The following is a 15,329-nucleotide window of genomic DNA, read 5'->3' as shown; positions in this document are numbered from 1 at the left end:
GATGAAGCACTCTCAAGGTTTCCAGATGTGGCACAAAGAGAGCCCCCACACGGAGGAATTAGTGTTTACTATAAACATGGAGAAGCATAGCACATGTTCTTTGTGAAAAGTTGCTTTCATTATTATTAATTTCCTCTGGTTTCCTTTTTCTGTCAATGACCATCTGAATGTCCACCATTGTGTTGTGACCACAGAACATGATGTGTTTTTTAAAAAGCCTAATCAGCATGCATAGATTCCCACAGTGTTTCATTTATCCAATTTTCCATTAAAGATTCTTGTTTTGTCCGTAAACATAATGCCATTACAACAAAGCATTCTCACCGTGGCGGCAGAACCAATTGTATTTCTTGGCAATGTCGTCTTTACCTGGAATGTTGCAGCACAGGCTCAAAACAGGCTATACCAGTAACCGCTTCTCAAAGCCGACACACAGAAGTGCTTTCACTCAGTACCTGTAGACATGTCTCAAAGCAAACCTGAGGAGCGTCTAGCTTTGGAGTTGAGCTGTGCGATCTGTTTGCAGCTGTACCGTGATCCCGTGGCCCTTCCGTGTGGACACAATTATTGCTTGGGTTGTATACAAAAGGCTGCCAGCGCAGAAGATCCCAAGTCCCCAAAACGGTGCCCGGAATGCAGGGAAGAGTACGGCAGCCTGGAGACGCTTCCCAAGAACTTCAAGCTTAGCAGTATTGTGGATGGGTTCCTGGTGGCCACGACAGGTGGCGGACTGAGAGGAGGCCCTACAGTACCATGTGACCAGTGTCTGGACAACCCTCTAGCTGCGGTGAAATTCTGCACACGCTGTGAAATGTCACTGTGCCCCAGCCATCTCAAAAAACACGAGGAACGGCACCGCTCACTACACGTCTTAGTGGAGCTGCCCGCAGAACGGGATGGGAAGAGGTGCCCGGTGCACTTGAAGGTCACGGAGTACCTGTGTGTGCAGGAGCGACTGTTCCTCTGCTCCGACTGCTTGATGGAGGGCTCTCACCAGCACCACGAGGTGCAGACGTTCGAGGTGGCGAAGGAGGAAATGAAGAGAGTTCTTGAGGAACTGGGGAAGTCTGTGTCTGACAAGCTACAGATTACAGAAGCTCTGGTGAAAAGTGCCAGTGAAGGTCCTACGGACAAGGCCGAAGATAAACTGGTGGCCAGAGCAAACATACTGCTGGACAACATGACTTTGCTTATAAGTACATACAAGGTAAGAATGAGGTAAAATGATGCTACTAGTTCAGACAAAATGTGCATGATGTGGAAGCAGTCTCTTTTGATTTTAGTCAACCCAGGCTCATTGGAAATACGTGTTTAGCCGCTTTTCCACCAAAATTATCGTTTCCATCGTGGTCTAAAGTACCGTGAAGATTAGGCTAATAGTCTGGTGGCGTCGGTCTGCGTGCATTTCTCAATACCAAGTACACAAATTTCGTATTTGCATCCTCTGTAATTCGTACTTCGCAAGTTCGACTCAGGAGTGTGAACTCCCAGGGACGGGACGACGCAAGTCTGGTAATTCTGCAAATGGAACAGCAAAGTACTTGATAACGTCAGTCAGCTCGCCTTGGCTACTGCAATTTTCCTCATTGTATTTACAATAAGAAGGAATATGATATCAAACACCACTGCCTCTTTTCGTTTTCATATAAACATATTAATAGACGCAGAAATGTAGTTCAGGGAACATACATACATTACAATGAAACAAAATATATCAAACAGCATTGCCTCTTTTTATTTTCATTTTAACATATTTATAGGTTAAAGGTGGGGTAAGTGATTTCTGGCAGCCAATGTTGATATTTCAAATCAAAACACGCCCCTACCCCAAAAGGGTCTCGCCCCTATTTTAATAGCTCCGCCCCACACATACGTACTCAACCCAGGCAACGATTATGGCAGAATCTGCTGTGCCAGCTGGCCGAGGGTATGATGACATCAATAAGTGAAAGCAATGTGTGTTACTATCGTAATACAGTTCAAATGTGTTTTGGTAGTAGCCTACTGTGTGTTTTAATGTGCATATATGTGTTTTAACAGCATATATTAGTTATGTGAAACAAAGCAAAACCAATGTTACTCACCTATCGAGAAGAAACAGCAACCTCGGCGTCCGATCGCAGGCCTTCCGCTCCTTGAGTTCTCTCCGCTGATCCGATATTTAAGCCTTCTTTTGTTCTGCAGACGTTTTCCTCTTTTGTTTTCTTATCTGTCATCTCTATCTTTCTGTCGCTCAGCTTGGCTCAGCTAATGTCTGTCATGTGCACTGAGCGCTCTCTCGTCCACATCATGAGTAGACACGCCCCTTACTGCTGATTGGCTACAAGTTTGTTTTGGTATTCGGCCCGACTCAGTTTTCTAAAGTGTTTTTGAAAAAATACATACCCAACCTTTACTAGAATAATAGAATAAAGACCAAAGATTACCTGTTAGATTTACCCAAAACAAATTATATCTCATGTTTAACCACTACAGAGACATCAGAGCCAGCAGCAAATGTCAGAAGGACTAGCCGAGTTGAGGCTGCTCTCAGTGGGATACATGAGCACTGAGCACCTGGAGATCGCGTGGCACTCACGTCTCCAAAGTCGGAGGAGTACAATTTTCAAGCAGACGCTGTCTTTATAAATAAACAGCAGATTTTAGTTTTAAACAACTACATTCTCGCCTGAAATACTCTTAAAACCACATTTCATGACACAATAACAGTAATATATATTTTTTAAATATGCGAATAAATGGTGGTTGAAATACAATGCTGCGTGAACTCAACCAATCAGCATGTTCAGCGCCCAAGTCCCGCTCCCGAAAGTTCCTAACCTTTGAAAAAGTATTACCTCGCGAGCAGGGACTATTTGAGGGCCAAATTTTTACCCGGTACTTTATTTAGATCCTGGTTCCTGCGGTGGAAACACACCGAGTACCGGCCCAAAGTCCTTATAGTTCCTGGGGAAAGTTCCTGCGGTGGAAACGGGCTTTAAAGTTGACATTTCATTAACACCGATACCTCACTGCACGGTTCGCGGCAGCTTCAAAGAGAAATGTCCAGTGAGTGGAGCTAAAACTCGCTTTCAATAAGTGACCGTTACATGTTTTTAGTACGTTGGTACCTGCATTGCTTCAGGTACGTATTGCACGGTTCAGAATTCAAATGTCTGGTGAGTGTCGCCAACAGTTAATGCTCTACCGTGTTGGAAAATGGGATTCATACCAGAGTGCTTCACCTCACAAATGCAACACTGTATCGCATGAGCTACCAAGCAAACCTACTACATTAGAAAACCCACACAAATGAAGTTCAAAAGTATCGCTAACGTTCAAAAGTATAATTTTTCAAATGTCACAGCATGTAAACTTGTTTTGAAGTCATAACACCATATTTTGCGATGAATTGTGCGAAATTATGCTTTCTTAATCGAAACTCTGGCCCTGTAAAACATACTTTGCGTGGAAAGTAATAAAAGTTGTCAGAGTTTGACAATTTCAACTGGAAAGTGCAGAGATTTGTACGTATAGGTATTTGAGTTTTGCAGAAATGTAGATTGAGGCACATATTTCCATTAAGCCTGGGTAGGTTTTAGTAGTCATGCCAAAGAAATGTCACCATCACTTATGTCAAGAGCAACAGATCTACACCAGTGCTGACGACATACAGTTATGTTGTGGTAAAGCACATTAACACTGTTTATATGTGATGTTTTAAGAGTCGTATGAGCACTGTGATGAACGACGAGCTTCATTCTCGGGACAAAAGTTGGCAGGCCAATCTATGCGACTTGGAGGGTTGTCTACACCAGCTGCAGGAAGCCCAAAAATGCACCGGTGAGGTTCTCTCTCAATCCTCAGAGTTTCTCTTCATCCAGAACTACCTCAACGTCGAAGCAAGGGTCCGCCAGGCTGCTAATGTCACCATTCCTGCTCTACCTTCCCAAGAGTCTTCCCATGCCAAGCAGCTGTGCTCGATCCTACGTACAGATGCCTTCCGTGCCGAGATGAGTCTTCTATTGGAGTACCTCCATGGCATGATGAACCCTCTAGACCTGACCTTCAACCCAGCCACGGCCCATTCTAGCCTTCTGCTGTCCAGCGATCTCAAAACAGTCAAGCAGTGTGCCGGAGTTAAGAGCAGCACCACTGGAGATCAGAGCGAACGCTTCTCTACGGCCACTCAGGTCATGTGCACCCAGGGTTTCTCCACAGGAGTTCACATGTGGGCAGTGGAGGTTGGTCCTGGGTGTATGTGGTCTCTGGGACTGTGCTATAAAAACATCCCACGTAAAGGTGACCACAGCAGGCTGGGGCATAACACCAGTTCCTGGAGGTTGCAGTGGAAAAGCAAGAAGCTGACGGCATGCTATGACTCGGCTAATGTGGCCATAGGTGAAGGGCTGGTCATGCCGCCAAAGAAGGTCGAAGTGACCCTGGATTACGAAGGAGGAACTATTGCATTCCACAGCTCAGGTCAAGGAGGGCGAAGGCAGCACCTTCATACATTTAGTGCCATGTTCAAGGACACAGTATACCCTGCGTTCGCGATCCACTCTACTTCAGAGGAGTCATGGATAACCCTTCTGAGTGGAGTTTGACTGACACCAGCATGCTTTCATTTTCACTCTTGCTTCATTCTCTTTGTCCTTTTTACATTCTTTATGCATTATTATGCTTAAACATCTGCACTGGGAAAGAAACACCCTGGCACAGTCATGTCATGCACATTTTATTTACTTAAGAAAAATACTGTAACAACTTAGCAGTTCTTGATGTATAGTAAAAATGTTGGTGTGATATTAAAGTCTTCATTTAACATGTTAAATAAATAAATACCAACCATTTTTACAATAATCAAGAAATGTAGTTACTAATACATTGGGAAATGGCTTTAAATTCAATAAGACAAATATGTGTCGCCTCAGTTTCAATGGGCATGATGCTTCTGGAACAGTCATATATACCAGAGCAAAGCAACCATAATTTCAAATTGACTTATTTTAAACTGTGAATGAAATGTTTGTGCAACACCTACAAGTATTGGCATACAGCTAAAAATAGGAGAAACTGAATGGGTTTTGTTTAAATGTTACTTAAAGTCTAGTTTCTTTGGCCTTTTAAGAAAGTAGACTGCACATAGTGCGTTTTATCCAGAAGTCAGATCTTTCTGTCTCTGGGAAATAATCAAATTCAGACGCTCTTAAAGAGCATGACATTTATCAGTGCTTTCGAGGTATGTCATAAGAGTTTTGCTTGCAGTTTCACTTGAACAAATGGTAATGCCAGTAAAAGTGACAGTAAAAGAATGCAAACTATGCATGCACATGATGAGTACATTAACACGCATGCTAACGAACAACATTCTTCAGGGGCATATGTGCTGTTTTGCAGATTAGATTAAATTTTACTAAATATGCAAAAACACCTGCAGCAAAGTTCTCTGTGTATACCATGGTCTGTATATGCTTTCACACTGAACAGAAATAAAAGCAAATGTACATCAGCTTGTCCTGTAAAACAAGAAATACTTGTTCACACTTTCTTATCACTTCGTTTAAATAGTTTTGACTCAAATCAGTCTGACCTGACACACTCTGTCTGCATTTTTTCTAAAGAACTTTGACAATAAATCTCAATATATGTAGAGGGTATGTTATACACAGACATTACTGGATGTACAAATTACACGGTGTGTTATGTATGCGCTGATTGCTTGAGGTTCTTGAATTATTGCGATTCATTGCTTTATTACATGTTCAGGATTATTTAAACATCACTTGAATGGTTATAACTTGTAAACTCATTCTGTAAGATTTTTTTTCCCATTTATTAATTGTCAACACATCTACAACAGCACCATATACTGGTTAGAGCCAGCTTGTTCTTAATCTGTATAAAATGTCTTTCTGATCAGTTATCCTCACTTGCACACATGGTTATAGCATAAATTTCAAATATTAATCTGAAACAATAATTAGTGCAAGTGTTTCTTTAACTTGTCCGTCAGGCTACATAACATGTTCAAAGACAGATTTGACACAACAATGGTAATATATTAGATGGTAATAGCTGACTTGTTATCAGGTCTGATGTGCCATAAAGAAACGACGTTTTACAGTTAACCATTAACATCATACGACTTTAACCCTGAAAGACCGCGGAAGAGAACATCACCTCAGCGACACGAAGTTCTCATCCAAACGTAAGTGCATAAACTATTTCTTATGTGTGTGATCCAGTTTTGGATAAGTAACATTTTTGTGCTTTCTGATTTGTGTTATATACTGATAAAAGGGAAGTTAGTTCTGTGAAAAGTTTGTGTAGCATATTTGCAAATCCAAATTGGTTTGTTATTTTGTTATGTAATGTTAAGTGTGCCAGAAAAGTCCAAATATTTAAGGCCACAGTGTGTCATTGCTTTATTAAGCTATTTGAAATATGTCATATTGCCTTGTGTATTTTGTCATTTTTAAACAGACGCTAGAGAGGATAGTGGTGAAAATGAGTGACATAGATGACGATAGCGAAATATACTTTTCAGTTAAAGTGAGTATCAATTAAGGCAGTGGTTCCCAACCCTGGTCCTGGAGGCACCCCAACACTGCACTTTTCGCACGTCTCCTTAATCAAACACACCTGATTCAGGTCATCAGCTCATTAGTAGAGACTTCAAGATCTGAAATTGGTGTGTCAGAGAAAGGAAACATGCAAAATGTGCAGTGTTGGGGTGCCTCCAGGATCAGGGTTGGGAACCACTGAATTAAGACATGTTGTTTCTAAATGGTATAATTGACAACAATGTTGTGTCATTTACTAAATAATGCTCTTAATGTGATTTGCTATCAAAACTGCTGTTTCTCACTCACGTATGGGGTTGTGTGTAGTTTTTGGGTCGTATGCAGGTGGTCCGTCCAGGTGGGATGCAGATTCTGACAGATGCAGTACAAGCCCTACAGGTGATAAAACCATAAATGTCACTCTACTGTAGTCATTAGAGATAGAGATATTATATAACTTGATCCTTTGTCCTGTGTCCCATTATTATCACTTTCCTTCCCTTTTAGGATCCAAACATAGAAAAGGATGAGAAAATGAAGAAAACTAAAGTACATCTGTTTCTGACCAGAAGTGCTATTGACATTCTAGAGCATAAAACTAAGGTGTGACAGAGGACTATGTACTCCATCTCAGACAGTGATGTGTACGATGGAGAATAACCGTCATTCACTGTCTCCCTCTCGTTTTCTCAGTTCATGCTGTACTCCTGCGCTCTGTCCTCTGTTTCTTTCTGCGCAGTACATCCGACTCAGCCCAAAATACTCGGCTTTGTGGCCAGACACCCAGCGGCGGACATGTACCACTGCTACATCTTCCAGAGCAAGACGTTTGTGAGTTCTAGAAATCCTAGATGCATCACATTTGATATGCATGATGCTTTTAGTTCACTATTTACCTTTTACTTCACTATTTTCCATTTACATTCAAAATTGTGAAGCCCCTATAGTTTTCATAGCCTTCTTATTGTTCTGCTGCCTCCTCTGCCTGGGAGTCTATGGAAACCACTTGAACTGTTTTAAAGGCAAGTCAGTAGCAAAAACGTTGGTCATACAAAGAAAATATACTCGCAGTCGAGTCCAAAAGAGTCAATTCCTCCATTTTTGAATAAGTCTTGATGTTTACTTTCCCTCTGTAAAATTGGGTACCAGCAACAGCTAGGTAATGACGCTGACCCTGTTTTGATGTAAAGTAAATGGAGATGAGGAATCAATTGACCCTTTGCCGGGAGATTGATTGACAGCCGCTCTGACCAATCGTAACACCGAATCTGCCATTTTGTCCGACAAATAAATCAGACATGAGTGTAGATTAACGTCAGTGGAATTGAACTTGAAAAACAGTGTGTATATAGATGTCTTTCTGCGGTTGAAACAAGATACCCTCTGATGTTCATTCATGTTTATTTCAAGCTATAACTAGTGAAGAGGAAGAGATTATCAGTTCACGTGCCGGCCGCTTTAACTGAGTGATCTATCACGACACATTAAAGAGCCACAAAACTGTATTTATTGTTTGAATTTCTTACAAAAATGACACAATTTGAAAGCTGATACCATGTATCACACCAGAAGTAACCTGCTCTGTTTTGTCTGTCGGCGTATTGTCAGTTTCCTCTTTGCGCCGCACTGTTTTTTCACTGTGTGGGAACATGATGTGTGGCATGAGAGCACAATGGCTTGTTGGACACAGTAACTTAGTGGGGCGGGTCTAGGCGAAGGGTCAATTCCATCGATTCTCTTGAGTGGCATTTCTATACCGTGTGAAATGACTTGCCTTGCTAATGCTGCAGGGCAGCTATTTTCTATGTAGGCAATAGACTCACAAGTACAGCTCCAACTCCTTGAACAGGGACAGACTGTAAATCTCTAAAAGTGTTTGTCAAGTTTAATAATAGCAATAAAAATGACAATAATAGAATCATAAAGTGCTGTTTTTAACTCAAACCATGAAAAATCTAAAGTAACCTACATTGCATTCAAGGTGCACATTTGATATTGAACACCATGACCCTGGTGTTGCTAGTGCATGCTTTATTGTTTGAGCTATGAAAAAGTTTCTTCAGCAGCAAATCAGCATATTAGACTGTTTTCTGAAGGATCGTGTGACACTGAAGACTGCTGAAAATTCAACTTTGATCACAGGAATAAATTACATTTTACAATATATTAAAACAGAAAAATTTTCTTATTAATTGTAATAATATTTCACAGTATTACTGAATTACTGTATTTTTAATCAAATAAGTGCAGACTTGGTCAGCATGATAAACTTTTTTCAAAGCACATAAAATCCCTGGTTTGAAAAGTCTTCTTCTTCTCCACAATTTCTGGCAATTAATTCAGAGCCCTGAAAGAAAAGATAATTCACATCCATTTAATCTTTGTTTTGATATCAGCCTTACAGTATTTACACTACGTATTTGTTGTTTTATAAACTTCATTAGCACATTTTAATATGAATTGTTTCCTTAATTGTAATTGCTTTTATTAATAAACTTAGAAAATCTCTCATAAACTTACATTGTTACAATACAATAAAATACAAGGTTATTTATATAGCACATTTAAAAACAACCGGTGTTGACCAAAGTGCTTTAAAAAAGCTAAAAGACAATAAAAATACATAAAGCATTTAAATGGTAGAGGAACAATAAAAATAAAAATACAATACAATAAAATACAAGGTTATTTATATAGCACATTTAAAAACAACCGGTGTTGACCAAAGTGCTTTAAAAAAGCTAAAAGAAAACAGACAATAAAAATACATAAAGCATTTAAATGGTAGAGGAACAATAAAAATAAAACCCTATGGAATGAGATAAAATAGAGGAGAAAAGCTTACAGTCAGTAATTAGTAGGGACAGGCATAAAATCATCAAATGTAAAAATGAGAACGAGCGCAGCAGACGGCGTGCCACACACAACGGCACCTTACATAAGCATTGTTGCAATGCTTTTTCGAGTTGATCTGCGTTGTTTTTCTTTCTGTCAGTCCCATCTGCTGGTGTCTATCATTGGTGACACCTTTCGGGCTCATAAGCAGGATGAAAGTCTGCAAGGCGATCGTGACCTGGTGGTGGAGGCCCTGAGACACAAGGTAACCGTCATCATACAGGACACATGACAGAAACACCTGAAGCTCAGCACACACATTTCCTGCGGCTTAACACCACATGACACGATGAAGTGGCACACAATCAAAGCATCTCTTTACTGTACAGTTTAATATGAGTTATATTTGGAGTGACTGGAGAATAGATAGAAAACTAAACTAAAAATGTAATTTTTAAAAAATCTGACATTTGTGAGGCATTATTCATTTTCGGGCATATTAACTTGTACCTGCAAACAGCGACTCACGCAGTCATAATAAAACGCTAAAAGATGGCTACAAGTCGTGACCCAAGCTGTTGACCATTACTGCTTTGACCAATCATGCAAACGGAAAGGTTGTCTTTTTTAAAAAAGAGAATCTCTGAGAGACATTAGGTTGGACTTGGTTAGAACACAGTGGCTTTGATTGAAGAGTGTCTGTTTAAATGCCTAAATCATCTAATATCTCCCTCTGCTGTTCAGAATAAGGTATTGGAGCGAGAGAATGCTGAGCTGAAGAGGAGACTGCAAGCCAATGGAGAAGTGGGTTATGTGTCAGGCTATGAGCCTACAGTAATGCCACAAAACACATACAAAAGCATGTTTAACCACACACGCGCAGAAGCACGCACTTATCTGAAGACCAATGTACTGCTGAAGAGAATAATTCAGTCAACAATCAAAATCATTTACTCACCCATACATCTTCCTGAACCTGCACGACTTCCTTTCTTCTGCAGAGCAGTAATGTATATTTTGAAGACACTTTTTCTTAGTGACCAGAATGAAGAATATGAAGTCTTTTCATTCTCTTCCTTTAAGAGACTTTCTTATCTAGAAACGAAAATGATAACACTTTAATGTAAGAAAGCATTTTGTGTACACATACATTTGTAATATTGAGTATACAGTACTGAATTCATCACAAGCAGCACTGGTGTTCTCTGTGAACACCGATATTTATCTTGCAGAACGCTGGTGGAGACCAGGGCATTTATGAAAATGAGTCTGATCTTGATCAAATTTCATCTCGATCAGGACAGGGTATGTACACAACACACAACACCATCCATATATGCATATCCTTGTGAGGACTTCTTGTTCCCACTGTTTGTAATGGTTTGTACCTTAACAGTAGAATTTAGACATTATTTACTCTGAATGTACGAAATGTTTTTCATGTGTGAGAGGAATCCCACCATGTTTTGGCATGGTTTTACTCGTCTTTTCAAGAAATGCATCACCATAAGTTGGCATTGCTAAGATGATGTGTTGGTGATATGCAGCCAGGCTTTTGATTTGTCTCATTTTTTCCCAGTGAGATTCTTTTCTGAAGATGACAAGACTCCTTTGCACAGGAACTTCTAAGAGGAACCATATGAAGTCAGATAAATGTTCAAGAAATTACACTGACCCCTAAAATACCACCAACATCTCCAGCAGATGTAATTAACACTGAGCTCCTTTAGACACTTCAACATATTCCTAAGCAGTGTTGGGGGTAACGCATTAGAAGTAACGCGAGTTACGTAATCAGATTACTTTTTTCAAGTAACTAGTAAAGTAATGCATTACTTTTTAATTTACAAGAGAATATCTGAGTTACTTTTTCAAATAAGTTATTTTCTTTTCAATTTATTGATTGACGGCTCTCCTGTCCCCATGTTGAGAGAAATCAGATGTTACTGTAGTTCTAAAATAGATATGAATATGCATTCATTCATCTCACTCACAAAAAAACAATAACACACAGATTCAGTATTCCTCAAAATGAATAAAAATAATGCAATATGACGCAAACCTGCAATAATTAAATGTTAAACAACACAAATATGCTTTATGTATTTAATCCCATTCTATTAAGCAATGTCTTTGCTTCTGACCTTCGATGATCCAGTTCAACCGTACTAATAAGCACAAATTACTCTAGACGAACATTTGTGTGTCTTTGTTTATTGCTGAAGTGTTGAAATGTCTTCTTCTGTATTCTACTGTACAGACGTAAATTTACATTTCCTTCGGCCCGATGCTTATTCATTTCACTTTTGGTGTGAAAAGGCTTTTACATTTGCCAAAAATAGAACTTTTTTATTTTAAAATCAAACAAGCAAGCCCTGTGCAAATTTTAAAAGTAATGCAAAAGTAACGTAACGCATTACTTTCCATAAAAAGTAACTAAGTAACGTAATTAGTTACTTTTTTTATGGAGTAACGCAATATTGTAATGCATTACTTTTAAAAGTAACTTTCCCCAACACTGTTCCTAAGAACATAAAAAAACATAATTATTAAAAAAGGTGATATTTAAGAATCTGAAAGATCTGTAAACAAACATGTATGTTTTTTGTTGGTATAAGGCAGTTGTTTCTAATTTTTTTATGGAGTAACGCAATATTGTAATGCATTACTTTTAAAAGTAACTTTCCCCAACACTGTTCCTAAGAACATAAAAAAACATAATTATTAAAAAAAGGTGATATTTAAGAATCTGAAAGATCTGTAAACAAACATGTATGTTTTTTGTTGGTATAAGGCAGTTGTTTCTAACTCAATCACATGACTTTTTTATCCTGCTGACAGCTAGCATTGGTTTACAGTAGGCGTGTGTAACCTCACATAAGCATGCAATATATGTACTTTAATTGCTATAATTCTATTGCAAAACCATTCAAATCATTAATACTGAGGTGGGCTACTGAGTAATATTGTACATTACATTTGAAGTAGCTACTTTTTTAATGTGGGAATGACAAAAACATTTAGCTAACTGAACATCTTCTTAACATTAGATTAAGTGGAAACTAACTTAATACTGTATTTTGTATATAATGCATATTTTTCCCCAAATAAATACAATAATTGGTGCCGTGAGAGATATATGAAGTGTATTTTGTTCATGGTTGTGTTAATGGAGTGCTAACTTTAACTGTGAACCTCTTGTCACCTCACCTGAATAACGTGTTCGTACATTGCAGGAAGCAGTTTTATCATCTGACTGCGGAGTACACACATTAATATAGTTTATTGTTCATATATATCTTTCTGTTAATCTTATACAATTGGTAAAGTATGGCTACGGTACCCCACTTTCGGTGAAGTATAAGGTAGGTGTATAAGTTAGTACTTCACTGAAGCTGATGAATGCGCGTCTTAAGACTTTTAGAACCGCACAACTGATTCAGTTGAATGAACCAATGCAAGTGTATTTTGTTCATGGTTGTGTTAATGGAGTGCTAACTTTAACTGTGAACCTCTTGTCACCTCACCTGAATAACGTGTTCGTACATTGCAGGAAGCAGTTTTATCATCTGACTGCGGAGTACACACATTAATATAGTTTATTGTTCATATATATCTTTCTGTTAATCTTATACAATTGGTAAAGTATGGCTACGGTACCCCACTTTCGGTGAAGTATAAGGTAGGTGTATAAGTTAGTACTTCACTGAAGCTGATGAATGCGCGTCTTAAGACTTTTAGAACCGCACAACTGATTCAGTTGAATGGACGAGTCATTTATGATTCATACCGGCTGATAAGATAAACAATTAAAAAGACCAATTTTTCCTGATAGGTCTGGGGAAAAGGGGATTCAAGTCTCTGATTCATTGCATCAGTAGATGGCGGTAATGCTCAATTTGTGATTGTGAGCCGTGAATAAAAAAAAACGAGTAAGAAGAAGAAGAAAAGACCAATTTTTTCCCATTTGGAACCATTCCCATTTGCTTTGTCCGCCAGAGATATACAAACATGAATGAAATTCCTGAAACATGACCCCACTATTAGTGGTAGTTTCACTGCTTCATCAATAAAATAACGTCGTTACTGAAAAGCTGCATGAACCTTTTGGAAGGATTCGAAACGCTACACGCTGGGGACGCCTATCAAAAACTCAACAAAACATGCATAAAAACAGCTTTTAAAACCCACTGCATATGTTTCATTGAAAATATAATATATTAAATGCAATTAAAATGACATGCCTGTTATGTGATCTTTTATTAATTTGCAGGGCTTGTTTTGTTTGTTTTATGGAGGCTTGTCTAAACGTGCCAATAAGAGACTATTAACTACTGGGTCATTCCACGAAATCGGTGCCTTTTCCACTGGGACAAAATTGAAAAATAAAATAAGTTGAATCAATATTTTTTTTAATATCCATGAAATGGAGACACCTTAAAATGACAAGAAATTGTATTGTGCCATTTCAGGCTATGTAATTGATTATTTTATGACTATTTTTCTACCTCATGTTTTGGTATTTTTGTCAACCCTGTTACCGACACAAGCGTTACTATATACTATAGTTTAATTAGAACACATATGCCACTGAATGATATAAGCATATTAGCTCAATAATATACCGAGGGTGACCTTTAAAATGTTCAAATTTTACACAGACAATCTTTAAAAACAAGGTCAAACCTAATCAATATCATCCCTGTTACCCACATGTCAAAACATGTTACTCTAAAAAGTAACAGACTGATAGTAACAGGTTTGACGATTTCAAACAAATTTGCTAATTGATAGCCAACAGTCAAGTTCACAAAAGCACATATTGCACACTTTGAAAGAATTTTACTTATAGGTATTGATTATATTAAATGTAAGAAACAATTGTTTAAATTTACATTTTAAAAATGGTAACAGGATAGTCATTGCATGATGCGTTTTTGTAAGAAAAATATCCATATTCAAAACGTAATAATCACTTTAATGTAGCTTGCGCTCAGTGTTGTACACAGGAAGCAGCTCCGGGAGCATGACGTATGAGTTCAGCTTTGTGCATGCGCTGCTCAGAAGTGACGCACACGGAAACGCAGCGGAGAGATCAAAACAAAACAATGGTCACTTATTAGAAGTACAAAACGAGGATTTGTAAAGAAGAAAGTCGGAGGATTTCGGTACAAGCCAAGAAGAGACTGGTTTTCCTTTGCTAAAGTAAGGAAACTTTGCTTCCTTTGCTCCTGTTAACAAACGTTGGTTTTCACGAGACTCACCGGCGCATGCGCAACGCTGACCTCATACGTCATCCTCCCGGAGCTGCTTCTGTGTACAACTGCTGGCACAAGCTAGATTAAAGTGATTATTATGATTTGAATTTGGATATTTTTCTTACAAAAACGCATGGATTCGCTACAGGAGGCCTTTGTTCTCCCCCCAGAGCCGTGTGAGACACACGTTTTTTAATGGATGAGCACTTTTTATTTAACTTCTTTTGGACTGATGCAATGAAACACCCGCTGAGTGGCATTAAACAGCTTGAAAGATCAAAGACAATTTTTTATATAACTCCGACTGGATTCGTCTGAAAGAAGAAAGTCATATACATCTAGGATGACTTGAGGGTGAGTAATTTATGGGCTAATTTTCATTTTTGGGTGAACTAACCCTTTAAGACTGGTTTTGTGTTCCAGGGTCACAAATTGAACATTATAGAAGCGAGAAAGAAACACGCTTGTGTTTTAAGTGTAGGAATGCTGGTTGACAGATGATGTAACCTCCTAGAAGTGATGCCACTTGAATGTACATTATTTTACAAGGGTTTTTTGATGAGGGTAACAGGGCTGACATGAAATCAGGGGACACCAATAAAATTATTTATATAATATAGAAAAATGCATACTTATGCCAAAAACAATGCATAACAATGAGACTATATTTAGAATAATATGCAAATGTGAT

At 38.5% G+C, this 15,329-nt stretch overlaps 2 protein-coding genes across 2 annotated transcripts; both read left to right on the top strand.

Moving 5' to 3' along the window:
* The first annotated feature begins 463 nt into the window (after nucleotides 1-463).
* On the top strand, nucleotides 464-4,586 carry LOC107558908 (E3 ubiquitin/ISG15 ligase TRIM25-like). Its single transcript, XM_016242608.1, has 2 exons — nucleotides 464-1,207; nucleotides 3,705-4,586. Exons 1-2 carry the CDS (start codon nucleotides 464-466, stop codon nucleotides 4,584-4,586), a joined length of 1,626 nt encoding a protein of 541 aa, XP_016098094.1.
* Nucleotides 4,587-6,152: 1,566 nt separating this feature from the next.
* Nucleotides 6,153-11,125, top strand: LOC107558910 (PTB domain-containing engulfment adapter protein 1-like). Its single transcript, XM_016242610.1, has 9 exons — nucleotides 6,153-6,190; nucleotides 6,466-6,534; nucleotides 6,873-6,944; nucleotides 7,053-7,148; nucleotides 7,239-7,376; nucleotides 9,541-9,645; nucleotides 10,125-10,184; nucleotides 10,613-10,685; nucleotides 10,960-11,125. The coding sequence occupies exons 2-9, from the start codon at nucleotides 6,490-6,492 to the stop codon at nucleotides 11,007-11,009; spliced, it is 639 nt and encodes a 212-aa protein (XP_016098096.1). The 5' UTR covers nucleotides 6,153-6,190; nucleotides 6,466-6,489; the 3' UTR covers nucleotides 11,010-11,125.
* The last annotated feature ends 4,204 nt before the right edge of the window (nucleotides 11,126-15,329 follow it).

This window comes from Sinocyclocheilus grahami, unplaced genomic scaffold (genome assembly GCF_001515645.1).
Source record: "Sinocyclocheilus grahami isolate Dianchi unplaced genomic scaffold, SAMN03320097.WGS_v1.1 scaffold666.1, whole genome shotgun sequence".
Classification (NCBI taxonomy): Eukaryota; Metazoa; Chordata; class Actinopteri; order Cypriniformes; family Cyprinidae; genus Sinocyclocheilus; species Sinocyclocheilus grahami.
Note: the sequence above shows the minus strand (reverse complement) of the source record. Positions and strands in the feature narration are given on the sequence as shown.